Genomic DNA, 23,543 nt, shown 5'->3' on the forward strand with positions numbered 1-23,543 from the left:
TATGTTTCTATGTTTCTATGTTTCTATGTTTCTATGTTTCTATGTTTCTATGTTTCTATGTTTCTATGTTTCTATGTTTCTATGTTTCTATGTTTCTATGTTTCTATGTTTCTATGTTTCTATGTTTCTATGTTTCTATGTTTCTATGTTTCTATGTTTCTATGTTTCTATGTTTCTATGTTTCTATGTTTCTATGTTTCTATGTTTCTATGTTTCTATGTTTCTATGTTTCTATGTTTCTATGTTTCTATGTTTCTATGTTTCTATGTTTCTATGTTTCTATTCCATTCCATTCCATTCTATTCTATTCCATTCCACTCCACTGCACTCCACTCTATGACTGAGTCTTATTATAGGAGATGTTGTCCTTTTCTATTTGACTGAGAATCCCCTTCCCACCAAATGGATCAGGTGCAGAAAGAGGCCTCTCCTCTCAGACTTAGGGTAAATAACGGTTCTTTTATTTAACAGAGCAGAAGGTAACAGTTAAGGAACAAAACAAGACAACAACATGGCCGTTCCTGGCAGCTATATATACCCTTGCTGCCAGGCTCAGCCAACCAATCACCTTGTAGTATTTCCCCGCCCAAGGAATATGGGGCGGGTACAAGGCCTAACTCTCCTCTGGACACAACAGTACCTGATTCACAAGGCTGGGGTGACAGACAGTTATCTTGACACTGGAAATAGATGCTGCAGTGCAGATGATTCACAGGGCTGGTGAGAAAGCAGCTGCATCATCAGCACATTACTTTCAAAAGCGATTTCATGAATCTCCATTGAGCTGAAGTCAGGCAACTTCGTGGCTGCATTGTGGGCTGTAGGAGAATTGGCTGAAGTCCATGTACAGCCCTCAAAAGCTTATCAGATGGTTTGTCATCCCTCTCTCAACCCAATTCAAAAGAGCCTCAATGGTGCAGTGGTTAGAATGCAGTACGTACTGCAATCTACTTCTGCTGATCAAGCAGATCGAATCTCAGTAGGCTCAAGGTTGACTCAGCCCTCCATCCTTCCAAGGCCAGTAAAATGAGGACCCAGATTGCTTACTCTCTGTAAACCGCTTAGAGAGGGCTATAAAGCACTGTGAAGCGGTATACTGTACAGTGGTACCTCTACCTAAGAAATGCCTCTACTTACGAACTTTTCTAGATAAGAACCGGGTGTTCAAGATTTTTTTGCCTCTTCTCAAGAACCATTTTCCACTTACAAACCTGAGCCTCTGAAACTGTAATCGGAAAACTCAGGGAGAAGCCTCCATGGGGCCTCTCTAGGAATCTCCTGGGAGGAAACAGGGCTGGAAAAGGCAGGGAGAAGCCTCCGTGGGGCCTCTCTAGGAATCTCCTGGGAGAAAACAGGGCCGGAAAAGATGGGGAGAAGCCTCCATGGGGCCTCTCTATGAAACTTCTGGGAGGAAATAGGGCTGGAAAAGGCAGGGAGAAGCCTCCATGGGGCCTCTCTAGGAATCTCCTGGGAAGAAACAGGGCCAGAAAAGGCAGAGAGAAGCCTCCATGGGGCCTCTCTAGGAATCTCCTGGGAGGAAACAGAGCCGGAAAAGGCAGGGAGAAGCCTCCATGGGGCCTCTCTAGGAATCTCCTGGGAGGAAACAGAGCCAGAAAAGGTGGGAGAAGCCTCCGTGGGGCCTCTCTAGGAATCTCCTGGGAGGAAACAGAGCCAGAAAAGGCAGGAGAAGCCTCCGTGGGGCCTCTCTAGGAATCTCCTGGGAGGAAACAGAGCCAGAAAAGGCGGGAGAAGCCTCCGTGGGGCCTCTCTAGGAATCTCCTGGGAGGAAACAGAGCCAGAAAAGGCAGGAGAAGCCTCCATGGGGCCTCTCTAGGAATCTCCTGGGAGGAAATAGGGCCCGAAAAGGCAGGGAGAAGGCTCTGCGGGGGTCACTCTAGGAATCTCCTGGGAGGAAAGAGAGCCAGAAAAGGCGGGAGAAGCCTCGGTGGGGCCTCTCTAGGAATCTCCTGGGAAGAAACAGGGCTGGAAAAGGCAGGGAGAAGCCTCCGTGGGACCTCCCTAGGAATCTCCTGGGAGGAAACAGGGCCAGAAAAGGCAGGGAGAAACCTCCATGGGGCCCCTCTAGGAATCTCCTGGGAGGAAACAGGACCTCCACCCTCCCTATGGTTCCCCCAATCGCACATATTGTTTGCTTTTACACTGATTCCTAAGGGAAAAATTGCTCCTTCTTACAAACTTTTCTACTTAAGAACCTGGTCACAGAATGAATTAAGTTCATACGTAGAGGTACTACTCTACTCTACTCTACTCTACTCTACTAAAAGTCGTATGGGTTTGCCTGACTTTGGTTTCCTAGTCTGCTCTACCTTGGAGGCTTGGGAAGATCCATCATGATTCACACGCTGGGAATAATGAAAGGGGCATTTCTGACTCCCAGGCATTGTTTTTCCAGTGGCAGATGCAGTTCGGCAGCTTCCAGGTGTCCAGTGATGAAAAGGTGTATGTCTCAGTGAAGAGCATTCCTGCTGGGAAGCTAAACCTCAAAGAGATATATAAAGTCCCTAATAACCAACCAGGTAAGACCCCTTTACAAGGCACGTAAACCATGCATGCATCATCACCTCCTATCTTCCAATGTATATTTAGAAAAAAAACAACCCCAAAACTACTTCTGCTGGACATCAAAAACTTCAGCATTGAGAGTTGCTGAGTATTTATTAAGTGAAGAAGAGAAATGGCCACGAGATCGTTGGAAGGTTTTAAAACTAGGATAAGAGGGAATCCACCAGTTCCAGCCATCATTGAGCTCCCTCTGCTGTTAGCTGATAACACAACGCAGTCCTCTTGACTCACAATCAGTCATTCAAGCTATTCAAGCTATTCACCAAAGCACCCGAGGGCAGAACAAGAAGCAATGGGTGGAAACTAATCAAGGAGAGAAGCAACTTAGAATTAAGGAGAAATTTCCTAACAGTTAGAATAATTACTCAGTGGAACAATGTTGTGAATGTTCCAACACCGGACGTTTTTAAGGAGATGTTGGATAACCATTTGTCTGACATAGTGTAGGGTTTCCTGCCTAAGCAGGGGGTTGGACTAGAAGACCTCCAAGGTCCCTTCCAACTCTGTTATTCTATTGTATTGTATTTAGTGGCTGTTGAAAGTTACAATGGCATTGAAAAAAGTGACTTATGACTGTTTTTCACATTTATGACTGTTGCAGCATCCCCGCTGGTCAAAATTCAAGCGCTTGGCATGGATTTACAACAATTTCTCTGTCTTGAGGTCATGTGTGATCACCCTTTGTAACCTTCACAGCTGGCTTGTGACAAGCAAAGTCAGTGGGGGGATGGGGGGCAGAGCCAGATTGGCTTAATGATTCATTTAACAACTGCACTGATTCATTTAACAACTTTGCCAAAAAGATTGTAAGACTCACTAAAAAACCTTTTTGCTCAGAATTGGAAATTTGGGGGTCAGATGTAAGTTGAGGACTAGCTGTACAGCGATTGCCATGTTGTGGGGAAAAGTGTGCCATGGCAAGGAAGGCTGTGTGGTTGTAGCCTCTTGACAACAAAAGACAATTTGGCACAGGAAACTGGAAAAAGAAATGAAACGATATAATTACTGGGGAGATTGTCGCTATGCTATTGTTGTGAGCTGCCCTGAGTCTTCGGAGAGGGGTGGCATACAAATCTAATAAATAATAATAATAATAATAATAATAATTATTATTATTATTATTATTATTATTATTATTATTTATTAGATTTGTATGCCACCCCTCTCCGCATACGTGGTTATTATTATTATTATTATTATTATTATTATTATTATTATTATTATTATTATTATTATTATTATTATTATGAAGCAGGAGCGTGGAACTCCATTTTATTGAGGGCTGCATCAGGGCTGTGATTGAACTCCGGGTCTGGACAAGCATGGCTGACTGGGTGGGCATGGCCAGCTTGATGCCACTCACTGGGGGTGACCAACTCGGTGGGCGTGGCCAGCTTGATGCCACTAACGGGGGGTGACCAATTGGGTGGGCGTGGCCAGCTTGATGCCACTCACGGGGGGTGACCAACTGGGTGGGCGTGGATGCCACTCACTGGGGGTGACCAACTGGGTGGGCATGGCCAGCTTGATGCCACTCTCCAAACTGCTGGCATGCGGGTCATTCTTTGTCAAGTGGACCAGGTGTCCCCACTCGACTACCTTCAGTTTCAATGAAACTTTGCACATATATTCCCTATGGTATAAAACTGAAATTTTGCATACCTCAGTTTTATACCATAAGGAATATATGTGCAAAGTTCCATTGAAACTGAAGGTGGTCGAATGGAGAAGATTCTGAAAATTGGTCCACTTGACAAAGAATGACCCATGCGTCTTCCTTGCATTGACCGGGCTAAAGCAATGCAGGCCGCACCCTTACATTTTCCAGCATGGCCCCGCCGGCCAGATCCAACCACATCTGGCCCTCAGGCCTTGTGTTTGACACTCCTGCTATAAAGGAACTTGTCATTTGATGAGACTTAATTTTTGTTCGCTGGTAACAGCCGAGGATGTCTCTGATTGGTCATTTCGCAGAGAGGGAGCTTCCGGAGCTTCCCATTGGTTGCTGCATCTGATAGCTGCATATAAATGAGCTGTCAGATTGCGGCTGAGGTGATTTTTGTCTATGTGTTATTGACACTTCTGTCTTTTTTTTGCTGTTGTTTCAATAAAAGGGCTTCTCCCATTCTGGCTCGCCTTGCTTTCTCAGTGTCCGGTCATAACAATTCTCTACCCTGTTCTCCCACTTTCAGGACTTGAGTTCGATTACAAATGGATACCAGCTTCCCGAGCTATTGAAGTGTCTGCTCCCAAGGCCATTACTGCACGCCTCTGTCATCAGTTGAGTTTGGGATGCAAAGAATTGCAGCCATCTTTCCATCGGCAGGTGGGCTCATGAAGGGGAAAAAAGTCAAATCTGGAAAATACCCATGGATGCAGGGGTCAAATCCAGCAGGTTCTGACAAGTTCTGCAGAACCGGTAGCGGAAATTTTGAGTAGTTCGGAAAACCCTGAATTTGTTTGGAGGCACTTTAACTTTTTCTCTTAATGCTCAGTTTATTTTGCTCTTATATAGAATAGAATAGAATAGAATAGAATACGTTCTGTCGGGCTCTCTGGTAGATTCCTCCCGAAAATTCACAGGGACAAATTTCAGACACACCCACGTTTGAAAATTCAAAACAATGTTCTTTATAATGAAAATTCACTTAAACCAAGCCCTCTTTTGGTGTAGCAAAGAGCACTTATCTCCAAACAAACTGGTAATTTGTACAAGTCCCTTATCAGTCCTGTGATACTTAGCTTGCAGCTGTGAGGCAATTCACAGTCCTTCTTTCACAAAGGGAAACACACTTTGCTCTGGTTTAGTTTCAAAGCGGGGGAAAATCAGCACACAAAAAGTCAAAGTCAGTAAAGCAGTCACGAAACACAACCATCAGATAATCCTCCACAATGGCCAAACCCACAGGCTGCTATTTATAGCAGCCTCACTAATTACCACAGCCCCACCCAACCACAGGTGGCCTCATTTTCTTTGATAATAATCTCTCAGTTGTTGTTGCCTATGCATCGCTCTCCGCATGCGTGGCTGTATCGTTAACTCTTGTTCTGAATCCAAGGAGGAGCTAGATAATTGATCTCCTTCTGAGCTGTCTGCCACACTCTCCTCCTCCCTGTCACTCATGTCTTCTTGGTCAGAGGAGCTTTCATCAGCAGATTCCACCGGGGGCAAAACAGGCCTGCAGCATGTGGATGTCTCCCCCACATCCACAGTCCTTGAGGCAGGAGCTGGACCAGAGCTAACCACAACAGAATAGAGTAGAATAGAATAGAGTGGAATAGAATAGACCAGACCAGAACAGAACAGAATTCTTTATTGGCCAAGTGAGATTGCAGACACAAGGAATTTGTCTTTGGTGCATATGCTCTCTGTGTACATAAAAGAAAAAGACATATTTGTCAAGAGCCATGTGGCACAACATTTAGTGATTGTCGTAGGGGTCAAATAAGCAATGAAGAAACAATCAATATTAATAAAAATCTTAGGATACAAGCAACAAGTTATAGTCATACAATCCGGAGTGGGAGGAAATGGGTGATAGGAATGATGAGAAAAAACTAGTAGGAATAGAAGTGCAGACTTAGTAAAAAGTTTGACAGTGTTGAGGGAATTATTTGTTTAGCAGAGTGATGGCATTTGGGAAAAAACTGTTCTTTGTGTCTAGTTGTCTTGCTTTGCAGCTCTGTAGGGATGTTTTGAGGGTAGGAGTTGAAACAGTTTATGTCCAGGATGCGGGGGGTGGGTGGGTGTCAGTAAATATTTTCACAGCCCTCTTTTTTTTTTTTAGTTGGCATTGGCGTCTCTTGTAAAACTCAAGACTTGAATTTTGCTTATTTGTTTTTTTTTTAATGGCTTTTTTTTCCTTTTTACCTCCCAGGTTCTGGTTTCCAAACATCGCCCTGCATTGCTGCCATACGAGTTCCTGCTTCCTTGTCTGTGCATAGAGGTGTGTGCAGCATCTCAAGAGGTTTGAATAAAGGGGGTTTTTTTGAAGTGGGGACAATGCAAAATTTGGAGAGAGGGATTAAAGAACCCTACGAAGTTCAGTCTCGAGACAGATCTCACTAGATTCCTTTGTATATTTTTATTGATTTATTTATTCATGAAATTTATATGGCTGCTCATTTCACACAAAAAAAGGTGATTCTGCCTGCCGTACAACTGGTGGTGGTGTTCAACTGGTTTGACAACCAATTCGGTGAGCGCACGCCAGTCGCGTACATGCCACCCATTATAAAGCTCTAAAACTTACCTTCCATTGCAGTGCTGGTGATTAAAACAGCCGAGGTGCAGCAATCGTATCAGGAAAGACTTAATGAACTCAATCTGTATAGTCTGGAGGACAGAAGGAAAAGGGGGGACATGATCGAAACATTTAAATATATTAAAGGGTTAAATAAGGTCCAGGAGGGAAGTGTTTTTAATAGGAAAGTGAACACAAGAACAAGGGGACACAATCTGAAGTTAGTTGGGGAAAGATCAAAGGCAACATGAGAAAATATTATTTTACTGAAAGAGTAGTAGATCCTTGGAACAAACTTCCAGCAGATGTGGTAGATAAATCCACAGTAACTGAATTTAAACATGCCTGGGATAAACATAGATCCATCCTAAGATAAAATACAGAAAATAGTATAAGGGCAGATTAGATGGACCATGAGGTCTTTTTCTGCCGTCAGACTTCTATGTTTCTATGTTTCTATGTTTCTATGTTTCTAATCTGCTGTGCCACACGAATCAGCTAAGCTGAAAAACACAGAAACATAGGACAGAATAGGGCGGGGGCAAGTGGGCGGGGCCAGCTGATCCCCGCAACTACCAGTTCATCCGAACTAGTCTGAACCGGTTGAATACTAGCCCTGCATACAACTAAAATAAACTGTCCTGAGTCCTTCAGGATTGGGCGGCATAGAAGTCAAATAAATTAACAATAACAATAACAACAATAACAATAACAACAATAACAACAACAACAACAATGATGATGATAATAATAATAATAATAATAATAATAATAATAATAATAATAATAATGCTTTACTGCTTTACTGGGATCGGCAAATATAATTCGCCGCTACATCACGCAGTCCTAGGTGCTTGGGAAGTGCCCGACTGGTGATAAAATACGAAATTATTATTATTATTATTATTATTATTATTATTATTATTATTATTATTTATTGGATTTGTATGCTGCCCCTCTCCGTAGACTCGGAGCGGCTAACAACAATGATAAAAAAAGCATGTAACAATCCAATACTAAAACAACTAAAAACCCTTATTATAAAACCAAACATACACACAAACATACCATGCATAACTTGTAATGGCCTAGGGGGAAGGAATATCCAGCATAGTGATCTCGTTTGCTGTGTTGTATTGACATAATAATAATAATAATAATAATAATAATAATAATAATAATAATAATAATAATAATAATAATAACGGCATAAGCCGGTAAAAGAGGTTCCAGTGGTACTTGGCACGCTGGCTGCAGTACCAAAGGATCTCAGCGGACATTTGAAAACCATCGGAATTGACAAAATCTCCATCTGTCAATTGCAGAAGGCAACTTTACTGGGATCGGCAAACATAATTCGCTGCTACATCACGCAGTCCTAGGTGCTTGGGAAGCGCCCGACTGGTGATGAAATACGAAATCCAGCATAGTGATCTCGTTTGCTGTGTTGTACTGACATAATAATAATAATAATAATAATAATAATAATAATAATAATAATAACAACAACAACAACAACAACAACAATAATAATTATAGAATGCCTCAACATAAATGCTTCTGTTGGTCTATACCAGTGATGGCGAACCTATGGCACGGGTGCAACAGATGGCATGCAGAGTCATATCTGCTGGCATGTGAGCCGTTGCCCTAGCTCAGCTCCAACGTGCATTTGTGTGTCAGCCAGCTGATTTTTGGCTCTGGTTCTGGGAGGGCATTTTTGGCTTTGAGAGAGCCTCCGGGGTGATGGGGGAGGGAAGCCTTTGGAGCCTGGGGAGGGAAAAACATGAGCCTAATGTGCCCACCAGAAGTTGGGAAACAGGCCGTTTCTGACCTCCAGAGGGGTGGGGGGAAGCTGTTTTCGCCCTCCCTGGGCATTGAATTATGGCTGTGGGCACTCACGCATGCGCGACAGCGTGCTCACACACTCTTTTGGCACCCGAGGAAAAAAAGATTCACCATCACTGATCTATACAGAAGGTGGCACAATATTATTTGAGGGGTTCTTGGCAATTTCCATCCTTAGCCCTACCTGAGCTCAACCACTGGGCCAAGGATGGGATGCAATCAACTGGTACCTTTCTGACTTAGTTTCTTTTTCTGCAGGCATCAGATAGCAAGAAAGACAGCGTTCGCAAGATCGTGTGTCCTTTCCGGAATCAGCCAAAAGCTTGTGAGTCCTGCTATAGGCAAGATTGATGATAATGATTTTTTTTTTTTTGGTTTATTAATTGGCTGAACGAGAGCTAGGATTTCATAGGTTATGGGAAGAGTCAGTGGCTCACAAATAATAGTACGGGCAAATATCTGATGCCTATATTACGGAATCCTTGGTGGTCTGAACTTGGTTGTTTGCTTGCAAGCATTTCATTACGTCATCAGTGCTGGTGTGGGGTTTGCTCCCTGATTATATACAGTGGTACCTCTACCTAAGAATGCTTCTACTTACAAACTTTTCTAGATAAGAACTGGGCGTTCAAGATTTTTTTGCCTCTTCTTAAGAATCATTTTCCACTTACAAACCCGATTCTCTGAAACTGTAACCGGAAAAGGCAGGGAAAAGCCTCTGTGGGGCCTCTAGGAATCTCCTGGGAGGAAACAGGGCCGGAAAAGGCAGGGAGAAGCCTCTGTGGGGCCGCTCTAGAAATCTCCTGGGAGGAAACGGGGCCGGAAAAGGCGGGGAGAAGCCTCCATGGGTCCTCTCTAGAAATCTCCTGGGAGGAAACAGGGCTGGAAAAGGTGGGGAGAAGCCTCCATGGGTCCTCTCTAGAAATCTTCTGGGAGGAAACAGGGCTGGAAAAGGCGGGGAGAAGCCTCCATGGGTCCTCTCTAGAAATCTCCTGGGAGGAAACAGGGCTGGAAAAGGCGGGGAGAAGCCTCCATGGGTCCTCTCTAGAAATCTCCTGGGAGGAAACAGGGATGGAAAAGGTGGAGAGAAGTCTCCATGGGTCCTCTCTAGGAATCTTCTGGGAGGAAACAGGGATGGAAAAGGCGGGGAGAAGCCTCCATGGGTCCTCTCTAGAAATCTCCTGGGAGGAAACAGGGCTGGAAAAGGCGGGGAGAAGCCTCCATGGGTCCTCTCTAGAAATCTCCTGGGAGGAAACAGGGATGGAAAAGGTGGAGAGAAGTCTCCATGGGTCCTCTCTAGGAATCTTCTGGGGGGGAAACATGGCCTCCACCTTCTCTGTGGTTTCCCCAATCGCACACATTATTTGCTTTTACATTAATTCCTATGGGAAAAATTGCTGCTTCTTACAAACGTTTCTACTTAAGAGCCTGGTCACGGAATGAATTAAGTTCGTAAGTAGAGGTACCACGGTGCAATAACGTATCCTGCCATTGTTAATGGGGTGTGTGATCTTGTCCTTCATAGTTTCTTGATCAGGCTATTGTTTTCTGCTTGGTTGTTTGTCTGCTTGATTTTTGTGTGGTGTTAATCCCTCCTTATCTGCAGGTCAGCTACTGAAGAGAGTATTTTTGTTTCCTTCTTTGTTTTTTTCATTGTCTCTTTTCAATGGTGGGTATATGTGGATTATCTCTTTGTGTTCATGGTTGATGCCCATATCTCAGGGGCCTTTAAAGCCCTGCCGTTCCCCACCCCTACAAAGTCTGAGGGCAAGAAACTGATGTGATAGCAGGAAACTGGCAATCTGGAATGTAACCAGGAAGATTTAAATTTAATTTAATAAATAAAGATAAGAGTAATGATCCATATGAGGAAGAGGTTTTTGTTTTGTGTTTTTATTAGCCTCACCTTTTTACCAGTCTCTTGTTGCTCAGACATTGTTTATCTCGTTGCTAGTGATGACCCAACGGTGTTCAGGTTTGGCAAGTTCGGACGAACTTTACGCAAAATTCGGCCGAACCCGAACCGAACCCGAACTCGAACCTGAACGGGGGATACCTCCCGTGAAGAGATTCCCGGGGTGGAGCTTTGACGTCACCGGCAGGTTGCTAAGGACGCCAAGGTGATCACTTCCTGGATTCCATGGAATCCAGGAAGTGATCACCTTGGCATCCTTAGCAACCTGCCAGTGACGTCAAAGCTCCAAATGCCGAACACGACCCCAAACTTTGCCCGAAGTTTGAAAAAATTCCAGGTTCGTGTTCGGCATACCGAACATTGCAAAATTTGGTACAGACCTGAATTGTGCGGGTTCAGTTCGCCCATCACTACTCGTTGCCATAAAATATTAATTACCGGTAGCTAATTTCTACATAAAGAAATAGTTTAGAAGCTGGGAGACCGTCTGTAAGTACTAGCCTTGCCTAATAAAATCTTAATAAAATCATCCTGGTGACTTTGGGTCAGACAGAGAGAACAACTAGGATGATTAGGGGACTGGAGACCATAACATATGAAAAGAGGTTGCAGGAACTGGGCATGGCCAGCCCTAGCGAAGAGAAGGACAAGGGGAGACATGATAACAGGGTTCCAGGACCTGAGTGGCTACCACAAACAGCTTTGTTTTTGGAAATTGTGGGAGCTTCGTCATTTTCAAGAAGAGATTGGACTGCCATTTGTCAGAAGTGGTGTAGGGTCTCCCCCTTGAGCAGGGGGTTGGACTAGATGACCTACAAGGTCTCATCCATCTCTGTTAATCTGTTAACCTTCTCTCAACCTTAAGAAGAAGGAAAAAGAAATTCTGAAATTATTGCCAAGAAAACATCATAGATTTGTCGAGGAAGCTGCCTGGAGTCAACAATGACATGAAGGCACACACACTGACAACACACGCACACACACACAGAGAGCACAAACAAAAGCACATAAAAATTTACTATAGGTAACAAATAAAACTAAACTCTGCCAAATCATTGCCTAATTGTTGGCAAACTGAATCAATCAAAACTTCCTTTGTGTTATAGTCATACTGACTCTCTGCCTTGATTAGTAAGTATAAATGTTGCCTGTACCGTAAATGGTCTTTGCCAAGGTCTGAAAATATTCCTTTTCATTCTGCTAACAGAGCAGGTGCTTATTTGATTTACCAATTATCCGTTGTGGCTTTCAAAACAATTGTTTCCAAGCCGTGCTGAGCAAATATTTGCAGAATTATTTGGCCCATCAATTATTAGTTGACTCTCCTTGGCCAGGTTTAAACATCAGCTTTTACATGGTTTATTTGTTATAGACTTTCTGAGATTTGTGAACCCAGCCAGTTGATATTTAACAAAATTGTAGCTATTATACATGTGGGAGTTTAGCTGTTTTCTTTAAATCCAACAGAATTCATGCCTTTTGTGAAGTTAAAACAGCGTAACTTTGCACAATTTCAATTTTTGTTTCTTGGATGAATTACATTCCCTGTGTTAACTCACTGTTGTTTTAGAGTTAAACATTAGAACTGTTTCAAATATGTTGTAACATTTTAATTTTTCTGGGAAACTATAGTATTTTACTTATATATTTTGTGATCTACCCTACGCATATGTCAAAGGGGGCAGGCAGGCAAGCAGTAGGCAGGCTGGCAGGCAAGAAGGAAGGAAGGAAGGAAGGAAGGAAGGAAGGAAGGAAGGAAGGAAGGAAGGAAGGAAGGTTCATTTTCTCTTCTATATTTATTTCTACCTGAGGTAACAGAGAACTTAGTCAGCTGGGGTACCTGTAGGTAGGAAATGCAATGGTAGAAACCAATATTTATTTTCAATAGGTTGAAAGACAGCTTGTGTTGAACCCTACATCCATTTCTCAAATTCATATTTGCCTTTGAAATTTAGGTTATACTGTATGACAGATCAAACTGATTACTATATAGACCATGCAGACAGGATACAGCAACACATATTTCTAAACAATACAGGGTGATTGCCTGGGGTTCCTGAAAAAATACTGTTTCTTCTAACAAAATAAACACTAGGGAAATATTATGCAACATAATACAATATTAATGTCATAGTGTCAAAAGGAGGTATTGAAAAACTGGTGTAAGTTTAGAAATCAATCTTTCTTTCTTTCTTTCTTTTATCGTATTTATCATATTTAAGACATCTGACCTATTTCCCTGAAAGAGCAATTCTGGGCAGCATGCAAATAGCATGAAAATGTAGAAATTGGTTCATTGGTTCGTTCGTTCATTCATTCATTCATTCATTCATTCATTCATTCATTCATTCATTCATTCATTCATTCGTTTTCCTTATTTATTTTCCTAGATGCTGCAGATCTCTGGTCTTCGGCGCATTTTTATGACTTCAGTTCCATTGACAAAACTGAAATGGCTATATCTTTGAGTGGCCGCTGCAAGTTTCAACCCACTGTCTCACTTTGCTGGAAGGAAAACTCTGCTCCAGAGGCTATGTGCAAAGATATCCCCAATTCCACAGTCCCTGAAGTCAACCAGGTGAAAGGACATCTAGATCACACTGAATAGCATGAGAATAACAAGGTTTTGTGGGAAGGGCAGTCAAGTGTTTATTTATTTTTATTTTATTTAGTTCATCAAACAGAAAATAACAGGTATAAGTAGAAACATGGACACGAATACAGGAAATGAGTACTAATAAATGAGGGACCGTAGGACAGGGATGGTAGGCACGTTGGTGGGCTTATGCATGCCCCCTTACGGACCTCTTAGGAATGGGGTGAGGTCCACAGGGGACCGTTTAAGGTTGAAGCTGTAGGGGTTTGAGGACGTAACAACGGAGTAAGGTAGAGCATTCCAGGTGTTGACCGCTCTGTTGCTGAGGTCGTGTTTTCTGCCATCGAGTGTGGAGGGCTTTACCTTGAGTTTGTATCTACTGTTTGCCTGTGTATCACTGCAGTTGAAGCTGAAGTAGTTGTTGACAGGCAGGACGTTGCAAGCAGACAATTTTGTGTACTATGCATAGTAGTAGCAAGTGATGAAGGCCAAGTGATTCTAGGAACCTACTCCCTTAGTTTCGCACGCTTCATTTCCTGAACAGATGGAAGAAAAAGGTGGAAGGCAGAATTGGTATTTGTTAAGAGAATGTCCTTATCAGGCACTTTACGAGAGAGCTTCTCCCAACCTGCCATGCGAGCTGAGGAAATGAGAGTGAAGGAGGTTGGGGTGGAGAACATCATCTTTCGCCTGGTGCACCAGTTGTGGCCCTATTTGGACAGGGAGTCATTGCTCACAGTCGCTCATGCCCTCATCACCTCGAGGTTCAACTACTGCAATGCTCTCTACATGGGGCTACCTTTGAAAAGTGTTCGGAAACTTCAGATCTTGCAGAACGCAGCCGCGAGAGCCATCGTGGGGCTTCCCAGATTCGCCCACATTTCTACAACACTCCGTGGTCTGCATTGGCTGCCAATCAGTTTCCGGTCACAATTCAAAGTGTTGGTTATGACCTTTAAAGCCCTACATGGAATTGGACCAGAGTACCTCCGGAACCGCCTACTACCGCACGAATCCCAGGGGCTGATAAGGTCCCACAGAGTTGGCCTTCTCCGGGTCCCGTCGACTAAACAATGTCGTTTGTCGGGTCCCAGGGGAAGAGCCTTCTCTGTGGCGGCCCCGGCCCTCTGGAATCAACTTCCCCCGGAGATTAGAACTGCCCCCACCCTCCTTGTCTTTCATAAATTACTCAAGACTCATTTATACCGCCAGGCATTGGGGAGTTGAGACATCTTTCCCCCAGGCTTCTTTATATTTTGTTTCATGTTTGGTATGAATGTGCTGTTTGGTTTTTAAATATTTGATAGGGTTTTATATGCTTCTTTTAATATTAGATTTGTTTTGTTATAATATTGTTTTTATTGTTGTGAGCCGACCCGAGTCTCCGGAGAGGGGCGGCATACAAATCTAATTAATAATAATAATAATAATAATAATAATAATAATAATAATAATAATACATAATTCTGAGACATTCGGACATTGTATCTCTGGTATTCATTTACTTATTTTCTTTATTTATCCAGACTTCTGTGCCCTTTGAGTTTGTGGACATTGACAGGCGTGCAATTCCTATTGCAGTAAGTAAGATTAAAACCCTCAAAGCTAATCATCTAATCAGTTCATATTGCCTGGAGACCTTGGGGAAAAGTCATCCTTTTGGCCAATCTCCAATAGATGGGTTAAAAAACAAAACTGTTTCATGAAAGCAGAAGAAGAGCAGAGAGGGATAACCTTATACATGGGGGAAGCCTATTGCAGAAGAGGGTCTGGTGCACCAGGTCTCCTGATAATCACATTCCTTCAAAAGCAGGACTCTTCTCTTTCCAATCTCGCTGGATAAATAGATATACTCAGAGCACATTACCAGGCCTTGAGCATATACAGGGCTTCAAAAGTAACAATCAGCATTTGAAATTGCACCCAAGAGATAAGCAGTACCAAATGTAGCTCTTGCAGTCGAGGTTCCATGTGGATCAGGGGTCCCCAAACCCCTTAGGCCACAGCCCCCTATTGGCTTATGGCCTGTTCGAAACGATTAAAATTCGTAGTAAAATAAAACCAGAAGTGTACACAGATGACTCATCAAGCTGGATTCAATAACTTCTTTATAAAAATAGTAATATGTGAATCTACAATACCATTGTAGATTCATACATTAGTTCTTTCTTTAAGCAAACACAAGCAGGAGTTAGTTTCATTACAGCAGAATTCAGAGTGGAAGAATTTAGAGTGGAGACAGAGCAGAGACTGGAGCCACAGCCAAGCTTAAATTCCAGTTTTGATTCTCTGCACAGACTCAGAAGTAGTTAGCTCCCATTGGCTGATGGAGTTGCTAGGCCTATTCATTGGCTGACCTTGCTACCACTGGCTCTCCCAGTCATGAGTAGTGTTGAGCGAACTGAACCTGCAAAGTTCAGGTTCGTACCGAACTTTGCGCGGTTCGGTATACCAAACCCAAACTTGAATTTTTGCAAAAGTTCGGCAAAAGTTCAGGTTTGGGAGAGCGCCAGTAAGCACCGCCGCCCAGCTGTCACCTTCCAGAACAGTCGGGGAGCTGTCGGCCGGTCGGGGGGCGCAAAAGGAGGTGGGGAATCCCACGAGGAGATTCCAGGGGTAGAGCCCCCATTTCAGCTGGCCAGGAAGGATGTCTCAGTGATGTCAAAGCTCCGCCCCTGGAATCTCGTGGGATTTCCCACCTCCTTTTTTGCCTCCCGACTGGCCGACAGCTCCCCGGCTGTTCTAGAAAGTGCCGCCGCCCAGCTGACACCTTCAGAAACAGCCGGGACGCTTCTCGGCGGTCTCCTGAATGCCAAACCCAGAAGTTCGGCAAAAGTTCGGGTTCGGGAGAGCACCAGGAAGTGCCTCGGCTGTTCTGGAAGGTGACAGCTGGGCGGCGGCGCTTCCTGGCGCTTTCCCGAGCGCCGAACTCGAAAGTTCGGCAAAAGTTCAGGTTCAGCACCCGAACACAAACTTTTTAAAAAATTCACCCAACACTAGTTATGAGTATTGTAACAGAAACTAGGCTTTGTGAACGATAGACAGGCACATGCATGAAGTTCTACTTGCACAAGCATCAGGAAAGCACATCCATACAAAGCCCTACTCATGGGAGCAGTGAACCCTTGCACTCCTATGGAAAGCTCCACCTGCACAAGCAGAGGGCACTTGCACATCAAGCTCCATTCATACGAATGGGGCTTTGCGCAGAAGCACACTCCTTTTGCACGAGGGGAGCTTCGCACACGAGCACAAGCATCTGCCACTCTTGGAAGCAGAGCTGCCTGCTTGCCACTTGAACGATTGGAGCTTTGCACAGGAATGCAAGTGCCCACCACTTGCGGACAAAGCTACATTTGTGCGAATAGAGTGTGTGTGCTTTGTCCGCAAATGGCGGAGACTTGCGTTCCCATGCAAAGCTCCATTCGTGTGAGTGGAGTGTGTGTGCACCTGGTACTAACACCAATACTAGCACCAACTCTGTGTGTGTTGTGTGGGTGTGGGTGCACACCTGCCACTCACAGGCCATTCCACCCTCTGTGCCAGGCCAGGCTGTCAATCTGGAAAGGTTGGGTAGCGCTAATGTAAATAAACTCCAGCACACTCATCATTCCTAGAGCTGCTGCATTTTAAACAAGTTGGAGAAAATGCAGCCAGACCCTCCTGTTTTTTTTTAATAGCAATAGCATTTAGACTTATGCACTGCTTCACAATGCTTTATAGCCCTCTCTAAGTGATTTACAAAGTCAGCGTTTTGCCCCCTCCCCAAAAATCTGGATCCTCATTTCACTGAAGGATGGAAGGCTGAGTCAACCTTGAGCCTGGTGGGATTCAAATTGCCAAATTGCAGGAACCCTCAGTCAGCAGAAGCAGCCTGCAGTACTGTATTCCAACCACTGCACCACCATGGTGCATAATAATAGCTGGAGGCAGCATGGTCCATATTCCTAAATACACAATATATAACGTCAAGTAAATCAAACTTCTGTGAAATTGAACTATCCACTTAGGAAGCAACACTGATCGACAGTCAATTTCACATGCTGTTGTGCAAATGGAATAGTTGTGCAAATGAAATATTCAATGAGAATATTTCATTCATTCAGATCTAGGATGTGTTATTGGAGTGTTCCCTTTACTTATTTATTTTTTGAGCAGTATATAATAATGGGAAGACTTGCTGGTTGTTTTTTATTATTTTTTCCCGGGGTTATTTTGAGGCACAAAGACTGTATTGGTTTTTGAGAGAGAGCGAGAGAGAGCGGGAGGGAGGGAGGGATAGGGAGAGAGAGAGAGAGAGATGCTCCCTTCCATTGTCCTAACATTTAATTCTTATGCTAGGCGTACATCATTGAAAGCGTAGATGTGAATCCACAGCTCTGCTTCAAGGTAAGAGATACATCTACACATAAACACCCATCGCATCCTTATGAAATAGTTGCCTGTTGAGAACTGAGTGACTGTGATCTATTATAAGCCTAACAAACACTAAGAAAGTTTGAAGGTACAAATGTGCAGTGAAAGCAATGAACTTTATCTAGTTTAGGAACTGTTGAAGTAAATTGTATCTAAGGAAATTAAAACTGCAGCATTGGAAAGTGCTCAAGCGGTGATAGTTTTAGGATGGAAAGATTCTACAAAATGGACAGTACAAAATTGGTATTGGTATATGGTGGATCACATATATTTTGAAATTATGGAAATAAGATTAAATAATTTTGATCAGAATAAATTAGAAAAGCTGATGGTGCGATGGAACAAGGTAAAAGATTATATGTTAAGTAAAATCTGTGATGTAAATACGAAAAATAAACTACAATCACTCTTTTAGTAAAATTTGCTCAAGATAGAGCCAAGGATTAATAGATAGATAAACAAGTTAAACCTCTTTGAATCCTCCTGTAGGGGTGGTGGGGGTGATGGGGTGTGTGTGTTGTTTGGTGATGGGCACAAGCACTGTGCACTGTTATATGTTTGTTTTTTGTAAACCTATAAAAATCAATAAAAATTATATTTAAAAAAAGAAGAAGTAAATTGTATCTGTGCTCTTATGAAAGTATACAACTAAGATGCACGTCTATAGGGAATCCTTGATTTATAACCCGTTGCTTAGTAACTGTTTGAAGTTATAGTGAACCTCCTTGTGGGGGACCTACAACCAGAGTTCCAAAGTGACCCTTCCACCATCATCATGTGACTTGGGTACTTGGCAACTGGCCTGCATTTACTGTTTGCAGGCTGCCACAGTCACGTGGCTGCATTTTATGAGAGTTTTGTCAAAGGAAATGACATCTACTTCCATTTTTCAGCAAAAACAACCCATAGTGAATCATTGGTTTATTTAATGATCGCCGCTGAAAGGTTATAAAATCGGGTGAGCCACAACTTAAAATTGTGATGGGTAGACTCCATTATAGCTGCAAATTGTTCATCGCCTTTAGAGCAAAATGCGCCATTCCAAAAGAAAATTACTCAGCCCAAACTACTTCTTTGTAAATCTTTGAGACTCAGTAAACAGTCATTGAAAAGTCTTTCAAAATGTACTTTTCATACATTTACAGTATAGTAATCAGACTGTTGAAGCTACTCAGGGTTATATTCGGGGGTGGGCTAGTGCCCGGATTGGGGAGGGATGCAGTTGGGTAGCGAAAATGGAGCTCCACCCTAGCGCATCCAATTTGCACTGAAAGATGTTAAAGCAAATGCAGGGCGTCCTGCATAAACCACGCCCACAGTGTGTTAGTAAAAGTTTTGGTAGCCCTTCACTGGTTATATTGTATAAGAAGGGAGTCATATAAGTCTTTTAAATAAACAAAAGTTAAAAACCATAGAAAGTGTATCCAAGGAAAGAGACACTAGCAGCATATAAGATGTAGGTTTACTTAAAATTATGTGGAATATATCACGCAACGTCAGAAGATTGATGATGTAGCAGTTCAAGATGGGTTACTATAGTCTATGTCTGCAGGTCTACAAATGAATCAGTTCTAAGAATAGAAATTGAAATAGAAATAGAAATAATAGAAATAATAGAAATGATAGAAATGATAGAAATGATAGAAATGATAGAAATGATAGAAATGATAGAAATGATAGAAATGATAGAAATGATAGAAATAATAGAAATAACAGAAATAATAGAAATAATAGAAATAATAGAAACAGAATAGAATAACAGAGTTGGAAGGGACCTTTGAGGTCTTCTAGTCCAATCCACTGCTTAGGCAGGAAATTTTGGCCTATACAATTTCAGACAAATGGTTATCCATTCCCTTCTTTAAAACTTCCAGTGTTGGAGCATTCACACAATTTTTGGAGGCAAGTTGTCCCACTGATTAATTGTTTTATCTAATGTAATGATTGCTAATATGGCACCTGCAAGGTTTCTCTCCTCTACCTGCATCCCTATGACTTCCAATTTTGAATTTAAATAGAAATGATGACAAGTCACATAAGATCTTTCTGATGTTGTACAAGATGTCACGAGAGCTTATATTAAAATGCAAGATGTCCAATGAGAGTTTGGCAAAGTTTAATTTTTTAAAAGAATTGTATTATTCTTGGTTGAATTACAAATTCCCGCCCCCTCCTCCCGCAAAAAAATTAGTAAATCTTCTTTTCTGGAAGTCTTTAGAGTCAAATGGGATAGTCAGGCTTCAGCCTTGAGGCAATAATTAAAAGATTTAATATAGCTCAGTCCTTTGATTTAGGGCAGTTCCTCATTCTAGCGTGACAAATGTTTAATGAAGGAAGGTACAAGGTTAACTGGGGGACTTAAATTTTCTTAAGTATTAAATCCGAGTTAATATTAACTGCAGGGTTTTATATGATTAGTCACAACTCAATCTTTTTTTTTTAGTTTTCTTATATGAACACCAGCCACACCGAGTGCCCACACCAGGCAGGTGAGTCTACTTAAGTCACAATGTGAACCCTTATAGATATGATAATCCATTTTTAAATCCATTTTTTAAAAAAACTACCGGTTCTGTGGGCGTGGCTTAGGGGGCGTGGGCGTGGCAGGGAAGGATATTACAAAATCTCCATTTCCTCCCCACTCCAGGCAGAAGGGTATTGCAAAATCTCCATTCCCACCCCACTCTGGGGCTAGCCAGAGGTGGTATTTGTCAATTCTCCGAACTACTCAAAATTTCTGCTACCGGTTCTCCAAAACCTGTCAGAACCTGCTGGATTTCACCCTCTGCCTCAATAACAATATCCCTTAGACTTATATATCGCTTCACCGTCCTTTACAACCAACTCTAAGCAGTTTACAGAGTCAACCCAGTGACCGATTAGGTCCCACAGAGTTGGCCTTCTCTGGGTTCCGTCGACAAAACAATGTTGTTTGGCGGGACACAGGGGAAGAGCCTTCTCTGTGGCGGCCCCGGCCCTTTGGAACCAACACCCCCCAGAGATTAGAATTGCCCCCACCCTCCTCGCCTTTTGTAAGCTTCTTAAAACCCACCTCTGCCGTCAGGCATGGGGGAACTGAGATATTCTTTCCCCCTAGGCCTTTACAATTTACGCATGGTATGTTTGTATGTATGTTTGGTTTTATAACTGCCCCCACCCTCCCTGCCTTCCGCAGTCTATCTTGGCAGGCATGGGGAAATTGATTCCCCCGGCTGTCCCGTTTTATGCATTTTATGGTTTGTTGAGTTGTGTGATTGTTTTTAATAAGGGTTTCTTAATGTGTTTTGTTTTTAAATATTGGATTTGTAAATTGTATTGCTTGTTGGAAGCCACTCCGAGTCCTCGGAGAGGGGCGGCATACAAATCTAATAAATAAATAAATAAACCTATTGCCCTCCAACAATTCTATCCATCTTGGAAGGATGGAAGGCTGAATCAACCCTGAGCTGGTGAGAATCAATCTGCCAAATTGCAGGCAGCCAGCAGGCAGCAGAAGTAGCCTGCAGTACTGCACTCTAACCACTGTGCCACCATGGCTCATAGTTATTGTCAGTACATTTATCATGTACCGTAACACATTTCTCCTCAAAAGATTGGAAATAGTAGATTATTGTCTGATAAATGAACACAATTGACTTTGTTCTTTCTTTCCAGATGCTACGTGGAATGTATCTCTCAGTGTGAAATGTCTGCAACTCCACTTAAACTTCCATTCTCGCACACCAGCTTCCTTTAGTTCCGCCTTGTGCCAGCCAGTATCTTCAAGTCAGTGCCAACCTGAACCCCCTGTCTATAGCATCACCCATGTAAGTGACTCCTGGTCTCAAGCGGAGGCATTTGGGATAGTTTCCAGAAATAACTCAGTCATGACTGCTGAGTGTGGAATACCTAAGAAAAGATGTTGTATTTGACCAGGTTGGTAGCGGAAGGATTTAATTCAAGGTTATGTTTTGCAGACAGGGGGATCTTCCTTGGGTGAAATGAACCTCATTGTTCCTTGGACAGTCTCCGGAAGTTGTGTGCTGGTAAGGGCTAGCTTCCATTCTCCCTTTGTTAAGAGAAGAGTAATTCCTTAGTGAAATGTGTACAGTTTTACCACAGAATCAATTCCTTCTTGTTTTGTGAGGAATTGGGCCTGGCAACTTGGCCATGTAATTTTTCCCTAAGTGAAAATCACATGACCTGGATTTTATGGTTTTCGCTATGACTGTGATTATATGACTGTATACTGCACGAGTCAAAAAGAGGGCTGGAAAAATATTTACTGACCTCTCACATCCTGGACACAAACTGTTTCAACTCCTTCCCTCAAAACGTCGCTACAGAGCACTGCACACCAAGACAACTAGACACAAGAACAGTTTTTTTCTGAACGCCATCACTCTACTAAACAAATAATTCCCTCAACACTGTCAGACTTTCTACTAAATCTGCACTTCTATTCTACCAGTTTTTCTCATCATTCCTATCACCCATTTCCTCCCATGTTGACTGTATGACTGTAACTTGTTGCTTATATCCTAAGATTTTTATTAATATTGCTTCTTCATTGCTTATTTGACCCCTATGACAATCATTAAGTTTCGTACCACATTATTCTTGACAAATGTATATTTTATTTTATGTACGCTGAAAGTATATGCACCAAAGAAAAATTCCTTATGTGTCCAATCACACTTGGCCAATAAAATTCTATTCTATTCTATTCTATTCTATTTTATTTTATTTTATTTTATGATCAGTTTTCCTTTGCTTCTGGCTACGTTCCTTCAGGTCAACTGGGCTACTTCCGCTTTGAGGGCATCTCCATGTAGGGCAGTGTTTCTCAATTATTTTCTATTACGCCCCCCCAGGAAGAAGTAAACATTTTGCCCCCCCCCCCCAACTCTCTGCCAGGATGATTGTTTGCAATATTCGGCATGTTGGTTATGACCTTTAAAGCCCTTTATGGCATTGGACCAGAATATCTCCGAGACCGCCTCCTGCCGCACGAATCCCAGCGACCGATTAGGTCCCACAGAGTGGGCCTTCTCCGGGTCCCGTCAACTAAACAATGTCGGTTGGCGGGCCCCAGGGGAAGAGCCTTCTCTGTGGCGGCACCGGCTCTCTGGAACCAACTCCCCCCGGAGATTAGAACTGCCCCTACTCTTCCTGCCTTCCGTAAACTCCTTAAAACCCACCTTTGCCGTCAGGCATGGGGGAATTGAAACATCTCCCCCTGGGCATGTTTAATTTATACATGGTATGCTTGTGTGTGTGTCTGTTAGTATATGGTTTTTTTAAAATCTTTAAATATTTTAATTAATTGGATTATTTATGATTTGTTGCACTTGTTGTGAGCCGCCCCAAGTCTTCGGAGAGGGGCGGCATACAAATCCAAATAATAAATAAATAAAATAAATGTTTTTGCTGAAAAATCTCAAGCGTCTTATCAGCGTGATTGGGGTGTAATGTGTTTAAGTGACCCCTTAATTTATTTGGCTTCATGCTGTCCGCTGCCAACATTTTTAGACACAGTAAACTTACCGGTCTTTCCTTGTCTCCCACTGTAGTCACAGTGAAGCTAAGCGCTACATATGCTTCGTCATATTTCCTTGTCTTAGCTTTCAGGTGACTTACGTTTGTCTCATTATCTCCGTCTCTCTCCTCCTTTCTTTTCATCCCTGTTAAATATTTTTCCGTGGTGTCTCTTAAGACACCATGGAAAAATATGGTTATCTGCACTTCATAAATCCTGCTCTGTGTTGTGTGCTATTATTTGGTTCAAACCCCCCCCCACTCCCTATGACAAAAAAAAATGTTCCCCAGGGTCATACGCCCCCCCCCCACCCTGGAATTGCTCCTTGCTCCCCCAGAGGGGCCCACCACACAATTTGAGAAGCACTGGTAAATAAGCAAGTTAAAATAAGAGCAGACAGACACTGTGAAAGTCATAGATGAC

The 23,543-nt window shown here is 42.8% G+C and overlaps 1 protein-coding gene across 5 annotated transcripts in view; it reads left to right on the top strand.

Moving 5' to 3' along the window:
* The window catches only part of LOC139160304 (interleukin-17 receptor E-like), a 59,562-nt gene that overhangs the window by 26,562 nt on the left and 9,457 nt on the right, over window positions 1-23,543 (top strand). For 3 of the 5 annotated variants that reach the window (XR_011557918.1, XM_070738032.1, XM_070738031.1), the window contains 10 exons: window positions 2,414-2,537; window positions 4,776-4,909; window positions 6,462-6,530; window positions 8,934-9,000; window positions 12,981-13,168; window positions 14,713-14,766; window positions 17,528-17,575; window positions 20,046-20,091; window positions 21,257-21,408; window positions 21,559-21,627. Coding sequence is in view for 3 of the 5 variants with exons in the window: in XM_070738032.1 (XP_070594133.1) it covers window positions 2,414-2,537; window positions 4,776-4,909; window positions 6,462-6,530; window positions 8,934-9,000; window positions 12,981-13,168; window positions 14,713-14,766; window positions 17,528-17,575; window positions 20,046-20,091; window positions 21,257-21,408; window positions 21,559-21,627 (951 nt within the window). In the remaining 2 variants the exon portion in view is untranslated. Of the gene's footprint in view, window positions 1-2,413; window positions 2,538-4,775; window positions 4,910-6,461; window positions 6,552-8,933; window positions 9,001-12,980; window positions 13,169-14,712; window positions 14,767-17,527; window positions 17,576-20,045; window positions 20,092-21,256; window positions 21,409-21,558; window positions 21,628-23,543 lie in introns of all 5 variants that reach the window. The other 2 variants (XR_011557917.1, XM_070738030.1) reach the window with 1 other exon arrangement.

This window comes from Erythrolamprus reginae, chromosome 2 (genome assembly GCF_031021105.1).
Source record: "Erythrolamprus reginae isolate rEryReg1 chromosome 2, rEryReg1.hap1, whole genome shotgun sequence".
In the NCBI taxonomy this organism is placed as follows: Eukaryota; Metazoa; Chordata; class Lepidosauria; order Squamata; family Dipsadidae; genus Erythrolamprus; species Erythrolamprus reginae.